General features: G+C 51.9%; 1 protein-coding gene across 1 annotated transcript in view; it reads left to right on the forward strand.

Annotated features, from left to right (window-relative positions):
- The window catches only part of rasa2 (RAS p21 protein activator 2), a 75,128-nt gene that overhangs the window by 54,995 nt on the left and 3,679 nt on the right, over positions 1-16,454 (forward strand). The window contains exons 20-23 of the mRNA XM_084449156.1: positions 12,670-12,752; positions 14,252-14,457; positions 15,736-15,839; positions 16,068-16,248. Of these exons, the coding sequence (XP_084305282.1) occupies positions 12,670-12,752; positions 14,252-14,457; positions 15,736-15,839; positions 16,068-16,248 (574 nt within the window). The remainder of the gene's footprint in view (positions 1-12,669; positions 12,753-14,251; positions 14,458-15,735; positions 15,840-16,067; positions 16,249-16,454) is intronic.

Consider the following 16,454-nt stretch of genomic DNA (forward strand, 5'->3'; position numbering starts at 1 on the left):
AGCCTCTGATAGTCATGTTGTACGTGTTTGAGGGGAAAGTGACTTGTTTACTTGTCTGATTATTTTCTCTCAACATGCTTAAGGCTGTGTGTGTCTGGGAGTTCAGAGGAGCGCTGGCTGTGTTGTGTCATCTCTGAACGGATGTGACAGCAGCACGTTGGGTGGTTTCAGTAAATGTTTTTCTTGGGGGGGGGGGGGGGAGGGGGGTGCTAAGCTGGGGATGGGGCTGTGTGTGTGTGGGGGGCCTTGAATGGAATGGAATCCTCTGGCAGACAGAGAGTGCAGGGGAGAGTGGCAGACGAAGCAGAGCTCTCTATCAGCTCAGAGGAGAGATGAGCGGGTGTTCTCTCTGTCTCAGAGGAGAGATGAGCGGGTGTTCTCTAAGAGGAGAGATGAGCGGGTGTTCTCTCTGTCTCAGAGGAGAGATGAGCGGGTGTTCTCTCAGAGGAGAGATGAGCGGGTGTTCTCTCTGTCTCAGAGGAGAGATGAGCGGGTGTTCTCTCTATCAGCTCAGAGGAGAGATGAGCGGGTGTTCTCTCTGTCTCAGAGGAGAGATGAGCGGGTGTTCTCTCTGTCTCAGAGGAGAGATGAGCGGGTGTTCTGTCTCAGAGGAGAGATGAGCGGGTGTTCTCTCTGAGGAGAGATGAGCGGGTGTTATCTCTATCAGCTCAGAGGAGAGATGAGCGGGTGTTCTCTCTGTCTCAGAGGAGAGATGAGCGGGTGTTCTCTCTGTCTCAGAGGAGAGATGAACGGGTGTTCTCTCTGTCTCAGAGGAGAGATGAGCGGGTGTTCTCTCTGTCTCAGAGGAGAGATGAGCGGGTGTTCTCTCTGTCTCAGAGGAGAGATGAGCGGGTGTTCTCACTGTCTCAGAGGAGAGATGAGCGGGTGTTCTCTCTGTCTCAGAGGAGAGATGAGCGGGTGTTCTCACTGTCTCAGAGGAGAGATGAGCGGGTGTTCTCACTGTCTCAGAGGAGAGATGAGTGGGTGTTCTCTCAGAGGAGAGATGAGCGGCTGTTCTCTCAGAGGAGAGATGAGATTCAGATTCAGAAAACTTTGTCTGTGGTGACAGAAGGCTGGTTCTGGAAGGTTTCTCCCTGCTCCACGGCCTGCCCATTTAGCCTCAGGGGCTCAAAAAGAGGGTGGGGGGAATCAGATGTCCACCTCCCCCCACAGCACAGCTCCTTTGTCATGGAGATGTTCAGCTCCAAAGAGCTCTCCTCTATCCAAGACACCAAGGTGTCTACCTGCTGGAGGTATGCAGACAGGGAGTTCTCATCCTTGACGTGGGCAACCAGGGCCATATCAACTGCATATTTAAAAAGTGAAATGTCATTGCTGTTGCACTTTATGTTGTTTGTATAGATGGAGAATAAAATGGGGGATAAGACACAGCCCTGAGGGACTTCAGTGTTTAAGACCATGTTTTTGGATTTAAAACCATTGACCACCACATGCTGAGGCCAGTCCTGTGATCTCTTTCTCAGAGGAGAGATGAGCGGGTGTGGTCTCTCTCTCAGAGGAGAGATGAGCGGGTGTGGTCAGGGCCAGGCCACACGCCACCTGGGACCTGCGCTTCTGCCCACCTCATTATACGAGTGACAGCGGTGAGATCACCCAGACACCTCTGGTCTGAGAGAGGCTTGGCTCACGGGCGGAGAGACACCAGACCAGGCCATCTTAAGACAGGTCTCCATGCTGTGGTACTGCTGTTGACAGAATCACATGAAAATGTCCACATGTTGAGTGCGAAGAATGTGCTGTTTGGAGATCTGGCCTGATCTCTCTTTGTGTTGGAAGAAGATGTGTTGGTGAGATGCAATGAGTGGCTGGCTGTGTTTGTCAGGGGTCACGGCTGGTTGAACACTGTATTGCTCCCAGTAGTGCAGCTCCAACAAAAAACATGCAAATACACGCACACGCACACACACACACACACACACACACACACACACACTGGGCAGATTCAATCTCACACAAACACACATACAGGACCCTGACTTTGTATGAAGTTCTGAGGGATGTTCTAGGAAGAGAGTTTGAGTAACTCTTCAAGTTTGAACCTCAAAGTATATGAGCTCAATTAAGTAGATAATTGATCTCAGGCTATAACGGTTCCACAACAGTTGATACAGATCTCAGCCATCAAGTCTGGTTAGTCATGAACACTGATCGCTGCATTCCTTTTGAAAAGACTGATATAAACATCCAACGTGATCCAAGAGCCAGTTATGGAGCAAAAAAAGAAAATACAATACAGAGCACAAACATATGTTTTAATAGTAAGACTATAAGCACATTCTTACCCTAAAACGCAAGAACATGAACTTTCTATCTAATGATCTACAGTAGAACCTGAGATCCAAAAATTCCATTCGACCAAACAGCTGTAAAAACCGAAGTAGTAGTAGTAGTAGTAGTAGTAGCTGTCAAATTGAACGTTTTACTGTAATGTGAACTTTAAAGTCACCTTTATTTTGAAATTCCGTAAAAATGTTTAGGTATTGCTGCTTTCACGTCGAGAGCTAGAAATTACATTTCACTGCATATTTTACCTGTATGATGTGTATGTGATAAATACATCTGACTTGACTTGAACTGAGTCCCTGAATGGAGGAACACTGGAGGAAACCCTGCTGCAGTCTGCAAGAGAGCTGGGACCTGGGAGAACATCCAGCAGGACAATGACCCAAACATCCAGCAGGACAATGACCCAAACATCCAACAGGACAATGACCCAAACATCCAGCAGGACAATGACCCAAACATCCAGCAGGACAATGACCCAAACATGCAGCAGGACAATGACCCAAACATCCAGCAGGACAATGACCCAAACATCCAGCAGGACAATGACCTAAACATCCAGCAGGACAATGACCCAAACATCCAGCAGGACAATGACCCAAACATCCTGCAGGACAATGACTCCAACATCCAGCAGGACAATGACCCAAACATCCAGCAGGACAATGACCCAAACATCCAGCAGGACAATGACCCAAACATCCAGCAGGACAATGACCCAAACATCCAGCAGGACAATGACCCAAACATCCAGCAGGACAATGACCCAAACATCCAGCAGGACAATGACCCAAACATCTAGCAAAGCCACAGTGGAGTGGCTTAAAAGAGTCAATATCTTGGAATGGCTCAGTCCAAGCCCAGACCACAATCCAATTGAGAATCTGTGGCTAGACTTAAAATTGCTGTTCACCGATGGCACCCATCCAACTTGATGGAGGTTGAGAGGAGTTCTGCAAAGAGGAATGGGTGACAATCGCTGCGTCCAGATGTGCACAGCTGATTGAGACCTACCCAAACAGACGCACAGCTATAATTGCTGCAAAGATGTTTTGATCAAGTAGCCTATTAACTCTGGGGGAGGGGTGGGGGGGGGTCAATACTTCATCATTCAGAATAAATTATTTTCTGTTTTTTATTTGTGATTAATTTAGGAAAATTACACTTTTCTTTCTTCACTTTGAGTTATAGAGCTTATCAGTGTTTATCAGTGACAACATTTTTTTATTAAAGCACCCCAACGTAGGATGTGGTATTTTTGCGATTTGGCGCCCCCTACAGGTTCACCTTTGCACAGCTGTCGTAAAAGGGTAAATACTATGCTTGTTCAGCACAGCTGCATGCCTGCATTTGTGAAACCGGTCCCCAAACACCCACATGAGACAACAGAGAACACTTGATAGCTGAAATAAAAGGGCCTAGTTAGTATATTCCCAGATATAATGTATGTGATTGCCACAACTAATGTCGGTCTACTGACAGCCTCGTTGGCCCAACTTGCAACATTACACACGTGTATGCATCCATCTCCAAATGCGGTAGTTTCAAATCATACAATGCTGCACTTCCTGGTTCCTGATAATCCGTGTGGCTAGCCAACTAGTCATACAATGCTGTACAATGCTCCTGACAATCCTATCGTGTGGCTAGCCAACTAGTGCTGCAATGATTACCTAATGAAACTAACTCAATTCCCCATAATCTCTGTCAACACTTTGTCAGATCACCAACTCTAACTCCACTAAGTTACACTAGCAAGGAAACATCAGCCTAACACACGCAATATAGTCACTAGCATGCATCGTCAGACATTCATAGCTAACACAGCCAAACGTCAAGCAATTCTAACAACATAAGAGATAGCTAGCCAGCTTAGGCTAACTGACGTTATAAAAGAGGCCAGCTAGATTGCATCCTCCTACATTCATAGCTAACACAGCCAAACATCAAGTGATTCTAACATAAGAGATAGCTAGTCAGCTAACATTAGGCTAACTACAGTACAAAAGAGTCCAGGTCGTCTTCAGTCTCGTGGCCTTTCATTACACTTCATCAGTCGTTAACTCGCTAGCAATCAGTCTAAAAAGTTACTACACTACCAGCAGCTTAGCTAGGGAACATAGCCCAAGCTAGCTAGATTACATGCATCCTCATGCATTCACAGCTAACACAGCCAAACATCAAGCAATTTCAACATACAATAAGACATAGCAAGTGAGCTAATATGAGGCTAGCTAACACTAGTACAGTACTTACAGTACAAGTTCAACAGCATAGAAACCAGGTCTGTGTCAGTTCGATACATTGTACCTTACGTTTTATCTTGTAACCAAGCGTTACATTATATACTTGCACTTCGCAACTTTTTGGCTTTTACTGTCATGTCAGCGCATTTCAATATCCGCCCGCATTTTGATTTTTTCCCATAGCTTTTAATGGAAAATAAGCTGCCGAAATCCGCAGCGTATTTTAAAAATACCCATAGTGTGCACATACCCTAAGCGTAAAAATTAGTTCTGGACAATGGACAGCTTAATTTTTAAGATGTTACAATGAGAAGACAAGGGTTTGGGGTTGCACCGGACCTGGTTGGGTGATTTTCTTCAGTCAATTGTAGCTGGCTAGGTTTCACAAGCCAATAGGAGCTATCACTGTGGGGCGGAGCTCCACGAAATAGAACGATGGTTACGTATTGTAACCCTAGTTCTATGAGTGGAGGGGAGCCCCACAGGGCTAGCTCCTATTGGCTAGCGAAACCCAGCTAGCTACATTGACTGAAGAAAAAAACATACACGCACCTGTGTCCAACCAGGTCCGGTGCACCACTGTATAAGCGGGCTACGCCCGCACATCTGCTCCTAACCGAAATTTTCAGCGAGCAGACTGCGGGGTCAGCAAGTCTGTTCCCTGTGGGGCTCCGCTCCACTCATAGAACTAGGGTTACAATACGTAACCATCGTTCTATTTCGTGGAGCTCCGCCCCACAGGGCTAGCTCCTATTGGCATAAGCGGAGCTACACGACCGCACCATACACTCTTGCTGGCCCCAGTAAGGGAAAAACCAGTCAGGACACAAGCCAGGGCTCCAAGGCGAGACCATACTAACAGTTGATCCGACCCAAGCACTGGCCCCACCCCGCCACACTCAGTCTATCACAGCCGAGGGCAAGGAGAGGTACGTGGGGCGAGAGCTGGACCAAGCGGTTACTCCGTAACAAGACCGTCCCAGCCTCACACATAAACAGGAGCGGAACGTCACTAGACGGGCCTGCTCCTACCTTAGCTGAACCGGTGAGACCTGAGTGAGTCACGTCTGCTTTCCTAGCAGGAAAAGACCCCGCGGCTCAAACCGGTTCTCCAGTAGCGGCGAGACCTGCCGTGGTCAATTCTGACTCTTTCACAGAAGACCCGGCGACTCGAGCCGAACACCTACATGAAAAATCCTGTCTAACGCTGGCTCGCACCGGCGGCTGTGTTTAGCACAGATGACGCCACAGAGACAGAGGACATGGATAAAAGGTAATAACGGACAAAAGGAGACGGGGACGACCAAGTCGCCGCCGCACAGATGTCCTCCACTGACACACCATTGAACAGGGCAACTGACGTGGCCACACCCCTTGTGGAGTGTGCCCGAACAGCACCAGGCAGAGGACGACCCGCAGTCACGTAAGACTGAGCGATGCCCTCACAGATCCAATGGGAGAGACGCTGTTTCGACAACGGAGAACCCACCTTCCCTGGGCCGTGGCAAACCAACAACTGGGCGGTGGTGCGGACCGCAGCCGTGCGCTGGACGTAACACGTCAACGCACGCACAGGACACAACAAATGCAGGCGGGCCTCTTCCTCGCTCGCATGAGGTGGAGGATAGAAGGCTCCCAGCTCCAAATCCTGTGCTCTATAGGCGCCCCGGACCACCTTCGGAACGAAAGATGGATCCGTGCGCAACACAGCTTTGCTCCCATCACCCGTGATGAGAAAAACTGTCAACGCCCTCAGATCACTGACCCGCTTGCCCGACGTCAGAGCAAGGAGCAGCGCGGTCTTAATCGATAGCCACTTGAGAGATATCCGCTCCATTGGTTCGAACGGCGCTTTACATAGCGCATCCAGAACCAAGAGCAAATCCCAAGGCGGCGCCGCAGCCTTACGCACAGGGCGAAGACGGCGCGTGCCGGCCAGGAAGCGTTTAACCAGGGGATGCCCGAAAACCGTAGTTTTGGCGAACCCCTCATGGCATGTGGAAATAGCACACGCATACACCTTGATAGTGGATGCTGCCAAACCGCCACCATGATCCATCAGGTGCTGAAGGAATTCCAAAATCGCCTCGACCGAGCATGACTCGGGAGCGAAGTCCCTTTCCTCACACCAACGCGCAAAAGCAGCCCATTTGCCAGAGTAAACCAAGGCAGTGGAAGCCGCGCGCGCGCTCTGAATTGTACAGATCACGGCCGGAGAGAGTCCCCTATCAGACAATCTCCGCCGTTCAAGAGCCAGGCCACTAGCGGCCGTCCCAAGACTGGAGGTGCGCAAATTGAGCCCTCCGCCTGGGACAGAGCGTTCGGCCAATGAGGGATGTGCCACGGTTCTACAGTAGTCATGGCCATCACTTCTGCATACCATCTCGCCCAGTGGCGGTCCGGCGCTATCAGTATTACCGATGCACCCTCTGACCGCACCCTGGCCAACAATGGTAAAATCAGCCCCATTGGCGGGAAAGCATACAGCAGCGCCCCCGGCCAGGGGGCATGCACGAACGCATCCACGCCCAGCGGAGGCTGGTCCTGCTGTCTCAGAGAGAACCAGAGGGGACACTTCGCGTTCTCTCTCGAAGCAAAGAGATCCACCCCTGCTCTGCCGAACCGGGTCCAGAGCTGAGCCACTATCCGAGGATGTAGGCTCCACTCGTCCGGGTGAGGCCCGCCCCGAGACATCAGGTGCGCCCCGACGTTCAGACGGCCGGCAATGTGCCGCTGGAGATTGACATGAGCCCATCGCCACAGCGTTACCGCCAGACGGTGAAGCGCTGGCGAGCGGACTCCCCCTTGTCGGTTGATGTAAGCTACTGTGGTCTGGTTGTCTGACCGCACCAGCACATCGCGCCCCTGTACCAGGTGTACAAAGTGGCGCAATGCCAGTAGCACCGTCTCCAACTCCAGGAGGTTGATGTGGCGCCGTTCTCCGACGGCCCACAAACCACCTACGGCCTGGGACAGACATGTACCACCCCAGCCGCTAAGAGACGCGTCTGTGAAGACAGCGACATGAGCCGACACCCTGCCTATTGGAACACCGTGCGCTATTACGCGCCGGTCCCTCCAATAGTCGAGGTCTGCTGACAACGACCCCGGCATCCGCACAAGGCGCCGTCTGTGCCTCACAGGGTCCAGACGAAGCCGCGCGAACCATCTCTGCACGCACCTCATGTGAAGAAGGCCCAGTGACACTACCACATGGGCGGCTGCCATGAGACCCAGAAGGCGCATGATCGACAGAACCGCGATCTTTCGAGAAGGACGGCAAACGCTGAGACTCTTCTCCAGTGTTTCCCTCCTTGAATCGGATAGCCGTGCTCTCATGGCGCTCGTGTCCAGACTGATACCTAGGTAAACAATCTGACGGGCCGGCCACAGAGCACTCTTCTCCCAGTTGATTGCAAACCCCAGGTCGGTGAGATGCCGCACCACCGTGGCGGTATGCATCAGAGCCAACAAAGGCGACGGAGCCAGTACCAGCAGGTCGTCCAGGTACGCCAGGATCCTGATGCCCTGCCGGCGCAGTGGCCTCAACGCCGCCTCCACACAATTGGAGAAGGTTCTGGGGGCGAGCGCATATCCAAACGGGAGTCTGGTATATTCGTACGCCACACCCAGGTAGGCGAAACGCAAAAACTTCCGATGCCGATGAGCTATCGGTATGTGGAAGTAAGCGTCCTTGAGGTCTATGCTGGTGCAAAAATCGCCGGGAAGGAATGCCTCCAGCATTTGTCGCACCGTAAGCATATGGAACTTCAGATTCGCCACCGTTTTGTTGAAAAGGCGGAGGTCCAAAATTGGCCTCACGCCCCCCGTCTTCTTTGGCACGAGGAAGTAGCGGGAATAAAATCCCTCGTCCCTCTGGTCTGACGGGACCACAGTTACCGCTCCCTTCGCCATCAGTTCTGCAATCTCTGCTGACAGAGCGGCAGCCTGAGCGGGACGCGGTATCACTGTCTCCACTACGCCCGTGAAGGGCGGTGGGGGGCAACAAAACTGAATGAGATACCCTTCCCGTAGAACACGCTGCAACCAGCTGTCCAGGAGACATCTCTCCTGCCAGACTGTGAAGCGGTTGGAAAGAGGTTGTGCCGGAGATCGCGGGAACAGATCGAGGAACCTGCCATAGTTCAATTTGGCCCTGACCGCCACCGGACAGCTGAGAAACTCTGCTGTCCTGGCCCAAGGCGGGCCACCCTCGAAAGGGAGATGAAAAATCCCCATTGGGAGTTCCATGTCCCTGAACAGCGCGAGGATGAATGGCATTCCTGTCAAGAAGCACTTCATTCACAAAAAGAGGAAGTGAGCCGACACCGTCCGCATTGCTAACAAGCCGCCGTTGCTCATCCCATTGAGAGAAAACGGCGGAGTGTTGCAATGCGGGAAGCCCCGCCTTCTCATTTGCATGATCTGTCAAGGTGCCGTCTTTCGCAGACCGACTAGACGGGACATGAGAGGCGGGCAGTGCTTTCGCGCCAACATCACACAAAGCGGCCAGGCGAAAACCATGCGACTGGTGCACGTTGTGAGATGAAGTGTGGATATCAGACACCATAGGCCTGCTCCTTTTAGCTAAAGGCCGAGCGTTGGTATCACACACACTGACGGAGCGACGCCTCGGCTGCTCATGAAAATAGCCAGCCGAGGCAGTAAACATGGAAGTATTCTCACTGACCGGTGAGCGTGAAAACTCTCTACCTGTCGAACACACAGGGAGAGGCTCGAACGCTCGGCCCGAATGAACGAACGCCGTCTGGGGGTCTAGCGCATCTTTTTCGCCGCTAAACCCCGCCAGCGGTCGGTCCCGAGAAAACTCCGAACAGGGCAGTACAGCCATAGCACTTGGCCTGGGCGCACACATCCCCTCTGTTAAAAACCCAAACGGTCTGTTTAGAACAGGGGCGGCGAGACCTGCCGTGGTCAAATCTGACTTGATCTGAAATCTCACAGAGGACCCGGCGGCTCTAGCCGAATATATTACATTCGCTGAACCGGCGAGAGCTGCGCGCGTCACGTCTGCTCTCTTTGCAGGAAAAAACTCCGCGGCTCGAGTCGGTTTTCCAGCTGCGGCGAGACCTGCCATGGTCAATTCCGACTTTTTCACGGAAGACCCGGTGGCTCTAGCCGAATACATCACATCAGCTGAGCCGGCGAGCCCCGCGTGAGTCACGTCTGCTTTAGCAGGAAAAGACTCCGCGGCTCGAGCCGGTCTTCCAGCTGCGGCGAGACCTGCCGTGGTCAATTCTGACTCTTTCACAGAAGACCCAGCGGCTCTAGCCGAGAACATTACAGTAGTTGAAAAGGGAGGAGATGCGGACTGCACATTACAACCAGCTTGATAACGTTGCATCGTGTTTGCTTTATTGAACAGGGAAACTTGCTCACCGCCGCTCTTAACAGAGCGTGGTGTGGGCACAACACGGTCACGCATCTCCACGCACCGTCAATAGGTGCGCCTCTTCCTACCCCAAGCCGGAGGCGGAGCGGTGGGCGCGCTTGAAGACGCCGGACCGGTCCCGGCACCCTGGGCGGGGTTGGCAGGGGGAGGAGCCGCGTGCGCAGTCCAGGAGCCCGGGCGAGCCGGTCCATGGGCCGTAGCGGGGCGGGACCCCGTGGCAGGTTGTTTAGCCTTGTGTGTTCGCCGGCGCTTGCTCCCAGTCGCGGCAGCATCAGCCGGAGCACGCGGACGTGCCGGCACACTGCGCTCCCCCGGAGCAGCGAGGTGGCGAGCGAGGAGGAGCCGGTCCTGCTCCTGGCTGCGACACTGCTCCAGGATGTTAGACACAGCCGCCCCAAACAACCCCTCCCTACTGACCGGTGAGTTGAGGAGGACACCCTTGTTTTCCTCACGCAGACGAGTCAGGGAGAGCCATAGGTGGCGCTGCTGCACCACCGACGTGGCCATCACTCCACCCAGACAGGAGGCGGAGATTCTCACAAGCTGAGCGGCGGCTTCGGCCATCTCCGCTCTCCTGTCTTCATCCATAGAGGGGGGGGTTTGCTCCGTAGCTAGCTGGCCGATGTAAATGGCCAGCATAGCAATGGAGGAGGAGGCAGCCACGGCCTGCGCGGCCAGAGAAAAACCTTTGTCGGCCAAGTACAGGGTTGTCTTGTCCTTGACGTCCGGCATGAGAGGCTTCCTGGCCGAGCCCCAGGCGGAGGAACCAGGCACCAGGACCGCTGCAATGTCGGGTTCCAGAGGAGGAGAGCCGATAGCTACGTCAGTCCAGCCGGTTACCCTCGTAGCTCTGCTGAACTGGCGAAGCGGACCTCTGATGGCCAACGGCCGCTCCCATTCAGCCTCGACGAACGCCTCCAGGTCAGGCATAGCCGGCAGGAGACGAGGAGTAGGCTGAGAGGGACGCCCGTAGCAGACGGAGCTCCACAGTGGGAGCCCCGTAGTCGCAGCAACCTCTGGGACGGAGATACCGAGGTGATGCGCGGCTCTCTCCAGCAGCCGGGGCAGGTCGCGATCGAATGAACCCCGCCCCGGGAAGGAGGCGCCACTAGCCGTAGTGGCTTCCGACGCAGAGAGACCCTCGTCTGCCTCGGAGAGCTCTTCCTCATCATCCGTAGGCGCGAGGGAGGTAATCGGGGCCGCCGGTTGTTGCGGGGGCGCGCCGATGTCCTCGCCGACCAGCTGGACCAGACCTTCAGTCTCCAGCGGCGGCGGAGCGAAGAAATGCGCCCGGAGCATCCTCTCCATGGGGTCCAGGAGGGCGCAGATCTCGCAGGCGGGGGACGGAGCCAGACCCGCTCTGGCGTGCTGCGGCCCCAGACAGCGGAAGCAGAGGTGGTGTCCCACGTCGCTGTAGCGGGAGCCGCAGACACAGAAATGATCCGGCGGATCAATCGGCACCGGCAGGGGGTCATCTAGGGACGCCGCCAGTTCCGCTTGGGTCCGCTGAGTAGACATTCTTATCTTCTTTCAGTAGCAATGCGAGCTGAAAATTTCGAAGGAGCAGATGTGCGGGCGTAGCCCGCTTATACAGTGGTGCACCGGACCTGGTTGGACACAGGTGCGTGTATGTTTTTTTCTTCAGTCAATGTAGCTAGCTGGGTTTCGCTAACCAAGAGGAGCTAGCCCTGTGGGGCGGAGCTCCACGAAATAGAACTAGAAGCTACTAGCGTAACATCGGTAGAATGGGATAGAAAAAACCCTCCCTCTTTTCCCTTTGGTGGTGCGCTGCCCATATCATCCTAATGAACTTCTCATATTACTCCTGTCCTGGCCGCCTTGCACTGGCTGCCAGTTAATTTTAGGATCCAGTTCAAGGTTCTTGTAATTACGTATAGAGCCCTGCATGGTCAGGCACCTGTATATCTGTCTGACCTGCTCCATGCACATGCTCCCAGCAGGTCACTGAGGTCTGCTGACCAGGCTCTGCTGGTTGTCCCTCTCACCATGCTCAAGACCAAAGGTGACAGAGCCTTTGAGTCTGTGGCACCCAGACTGTGGAATGCTCTTCCTCAGGACTTGAGAGCTGCGGCCTCTGTGCACATTTTTAAGAAGCAGCTAAAGACAGGCGTTTGTCCAATTAATTTGACTATGTTTATGACTACTGTCCTGTTTCATGTTTAGATTTTATTGATTCTTTGTATGCATGTTAACCTGTATGAAGCATTTTGAGTCCTCTCTGTGAGAAGTGCTATACAAATAAAAATAATTTACTTACTTACAGGGTATGGGAACAATGAAATGCTAACTGTAAACTGTTGACAGTTGGACAAAATATGACCTAGCCAAAAACGATCGCTCTTCTACTGTAATGTATCCAATATTATTTTAAAAATAGCAAAACTAGACCCAACTAATCTCTTCTGCGAAATATACGTAAGGACCCACAATGCACCTAACCTCTACACTAACCTAACAGAATCCTAACATTTACAACAATAATGAAACGATCTACTGTAGGGTCCGTTCTCCTCAGGGGCCCTTCTTCCCAGATCCAGAGTTCAGAGCTGCAGGACCTTCCTGGCTTCCACTGCTTCGTTGACGCTAAGGAGTGATACGTCATCGGGCGGGGGAGAACATGCTTACTGTGTACTTGTTTTGTTGGTGAATGTGCAGTTGTGAAAATAAATGTTTTCTTCTTTCCAGGGAAAGAGGCTCTGTGCATCATCCCTGTGAAGAACATCCAGGCTGTGGAGAAACTAGACGAGAGCGCCTTCAACCGCAAAAATGTAAACATACTCCTCAAATCTCTATTTACATATATAACAAATAGAAACAATTGGATAAGCATTCAAACATACGCAATATCAAATGCAGTAACAAAAAATAGGACTAAAATAGCAATCACACATTAAAGAGTCCTTTCTTAACCTGTAGTCCGTATTCCCCCTGTAGAGAGACATGTTATTGATGCAGACGGTGATGTTCCCCTGTAGAGAGACATGTTATTGATGCAGGCTGTGATGTTCCCCTGTAGAGAGACATGTTATTGATGCAGGCGGTGATGTTCCCCTGTAGAGAGACATGTTATTGCTGCAGGCGGTGATGTGAGGCTGTGATGTTCCCTGAGGTTTCAGGCTATTGAAACAGTGCAGCCTTTGAAGTGAGGTTGTCAGATAGAACGCTCCAGCAGAGAGAAGCTCTTTGGATACACACCCTTCAAACAGAATGTCCTAAGGGTTTACATTAAGAATTATTGTTGGAGCTATTTTAGTGCTTTTTTTATTATTATATTTTGATAATTATGTATTTGATATTGCGTATGTTTGAATGCTTATCCAATTATTTATATTTGTTATATATGTACCTCTTTTTGATATTGTATTGTATTTGTCCATGGACAGTTCAAGGGTCACATCTGGGCACCTCTTCCTCCCTGGCCACACACACAGCAAAGCTCTGAGGCTGAACTGTGTCTTTGAAAATGGAGAATAACTCTGTGTTGTGATACGTTTATGAGCGCTGGGCTGCTCTTCCTTGTGCGTTTGGTATCAGCCCAACCCAAGCACAACCCACATACTGTAGCATGCAGAGTTTCATTAGTTACTTCTTTCTTAGTCGAGGGACATGGGGAGATTGTGTAAAAGCAACCAAATTTGTAGACCTAGATCCGAGCCAAATCCAATATGGCCGCCATCTCAAAAAGGTGTTTAACCAGATGAGCTACAAATGCAAACTTGGTGCCGATTTTATGTTTTAAAAGCTGTTTTTTGTATTAGAGACACTGTCTTTGGAATGCTTATCCAGACACACCCAATGGTAAAGATGTGCATTATGTGTTTCTTCATAAAATAGATCAATTTTATAGTTTGCTGATATAGAGATCCACTATGTGCTGTGACATGACTCCTGAGCAATGTGCACTAATAAGAGTGCAGAGTCTGTCAAAATGTTTATATGGACCATTGTATATGACAGTAAATACAGTAACCTTATAACAGGGCTTATAATGCTCAATTCCAAACTACTCCTTTAATGTGTTGCACTGGTAATGATAAGTCCTTCCTCTCCCCTCCCACCCCTCTCCACCTCCCCTTCTCCTCCCCTCTCCACCTCCCCCTCTCCCTCCCCCCTTCTCCTCTCCTCTCTCCCCTCTCTCCCCTCTCCGCTCCCCTTCTCCCTTCCTCTCCCTCCCCCCTTCTCCTCTCCCTCCCCCCTCCTCCTCTCTTCCTCCTCTCCTCTCCCCCCGTCTCCCCCTCCCTCCCCTCTCCTCCTCCTGTGTGCTCAGATGTTCCAGGTGCTCCATGGCGAGCGGCCCCTGTATGTCCAGGCTGGTAACTGTGTGGAGGCCAGTGAGTGGATGGAGGTGCTGAGCCAGGTGAGCCGCTGTAACCCGGCCCGGCTGTCCTCCTACCACCCGTCAGCCTGCGCTGGGGGGGGCTGGCTCTGCTGCCACCAGAGAGACCACCAGCCCGGCTGCAAGCCCTGCACAACGTAAGAGTCCCGTCCTCATAACCAACACACAACCTCAACACAACCACATCTGAACCACACTAACCCTAACCTCAACACAACCGCATCTGAACCACACTACACCCCTGCTAACCCTAACCTCAACACAACCGCATCTGAACCACATTACACCCCCGCTAACCCTAACCTCAACACAACCACATCTGAACCACACCACACCCCCGCTAACCCTAACCTCATCACAACCACATCTGAACCACACTACACCCCCGCTAACCCTAACCTCAACACAACTGCACCTGAACCACATTACACCCCCGCTAACCCTAACCTCAACACAACCAAATCTGAACCACACTACACCCCCGCTAACCCTAACCTCAACACAACCGCATCTGAACCACACTACCGTCATAACCAACACACAACCTCAACACAACCACATCTGAACAACACTACACCCCCGCTGCTCCAAATGTTCCATTGCGTTTTCTCAACTAAGCAGCACAGATGTGACAAGCTTCTTATGGACCGGCTGGCAGAAGGGTGTGTGGGCTTGCTGGGCCGTGTGTAGCTGAACAGCGCCGGGCTCAGAGCTGCTCACGGCCGCTTGGAGCGCACTGGGAAAGCTAGCTGACCAGCTAGGCTACCGACGGCTCACGTTAGCAACAAGTGTTGTGTTTTTGAGACTCCAACTCTCATATGAGAAAGTTTCTCAAGGAATATGAGAAAGTTTCTCAAGGCACGTGACCGAAACGTCAGCCTTTTCAATAAATCCACAGCAAAAGGGTGAGATGTGTGTGGAGGATTCTTTTTTGATTTCCTAAAGTTTGCCTACGAGGGACTTTGGATCCCAGCACCACAACCAAACAGGCGTGCATGTTACTTTCTTATATTCATCTTTTTGATCTGAACCATTGTATATGATCATAAGTAACATTAAAACGGGGCTAAACATGATTTTCCCTTTACTACTCCTTTAAGTCAAGATAGCTAGATAATGTTAGCTAGAGCAATCGTTCGCTGTCTCTGAAGTCTTGCCAAAAAACAACCGTCATCGTCGTCAGAACAGCCTTTTATAGCCATTTACAGCCTGTGCTCTAGTTCAAAAAGTTCAACTTTTTTCAACTGCAAAAACAGCCTAGTACTCATGGTGCTATATGGGAACACATCTCTTGTCCCCACAGCGCCCTAGAGCTCATTACCCCTTGTAAACAACAAGAAAACAGCGCCAGCTCTAAAATCCAGCTTGTTGCTGGGACACACTCGGCCTAACCCTCTGTACCGTGTGCGTCCCAGACCGATGCTGGCCAACCTGCAGCTGGACATCGACTGTGACCGCGAGACGGAGAGGATCTTCTCCATCTTCTCTGCCAACTACTCCAAGCTCCAGAACATGGAAGGTGGGGGACGCCTGTCGGGATAGCAGATAGCAGATTGTTTGTTTGTTTGTGTGTCTGTGTGCTTACGTTGCTGTGCTCTCGCATAAAAGTCTGATGGACCATCACTGGTGCCTGACTGTTACTGTCAGTGTGACAGCTTGTGTGATAATCGTGTGTGTGTGTGTGTGTGTGTGTGTGTGTGTGTGTGTGTGTATGTATGTGTGTGTGTGTGCGTGCGTGTGCGCCCAGATGCCTGTGCCAGTATAGCGGTGTACCAGGGCCCCCAGAGGGAGCAGGAGGACTACTCCCTGTTTACCATCCAGGACTCCCGGGAGACGTTCCACACGCTGAAGCAGATCCGGCAGGTCCTGGAGGAGCTGCAGAGAGAGCACGACACCCGCAGCAGCCTCGCTGCACAGTACGGCAGCCAGTAAGTCTGTAGGAGGGAGGGGGAGAGGGGGGGAGAGGGAGGAGGGAGTGAGGTGGTGGGGGAGGAGGGAGAGTGGGAGGAGAAAGGGAGGTGGAAAGGGAGGAGAGAGGGAGGTGGAGAAGGAGGAGAAAGGGAGGTGGAGAGGGAGGAGAGAGGGAGGTGTAGAGAGAGGAGATAGGGAGGTGGAGAAGGAGGAGAAAGGGAGG

The sequence above is a fragment of the Borostomias antarcticus genome (genome assembly GCF_949987555.1).
Source record: "Borostomias antarcticus genome assembly, chromosome: 1".
Classification (NCBI taxonomy): domain Eukaryota; kingdom Metazoa; phylum Chordata; class Actinopteri; order Stomiiformes; family Stomiidae; genus Borostomias; species Borostomias antarcticus.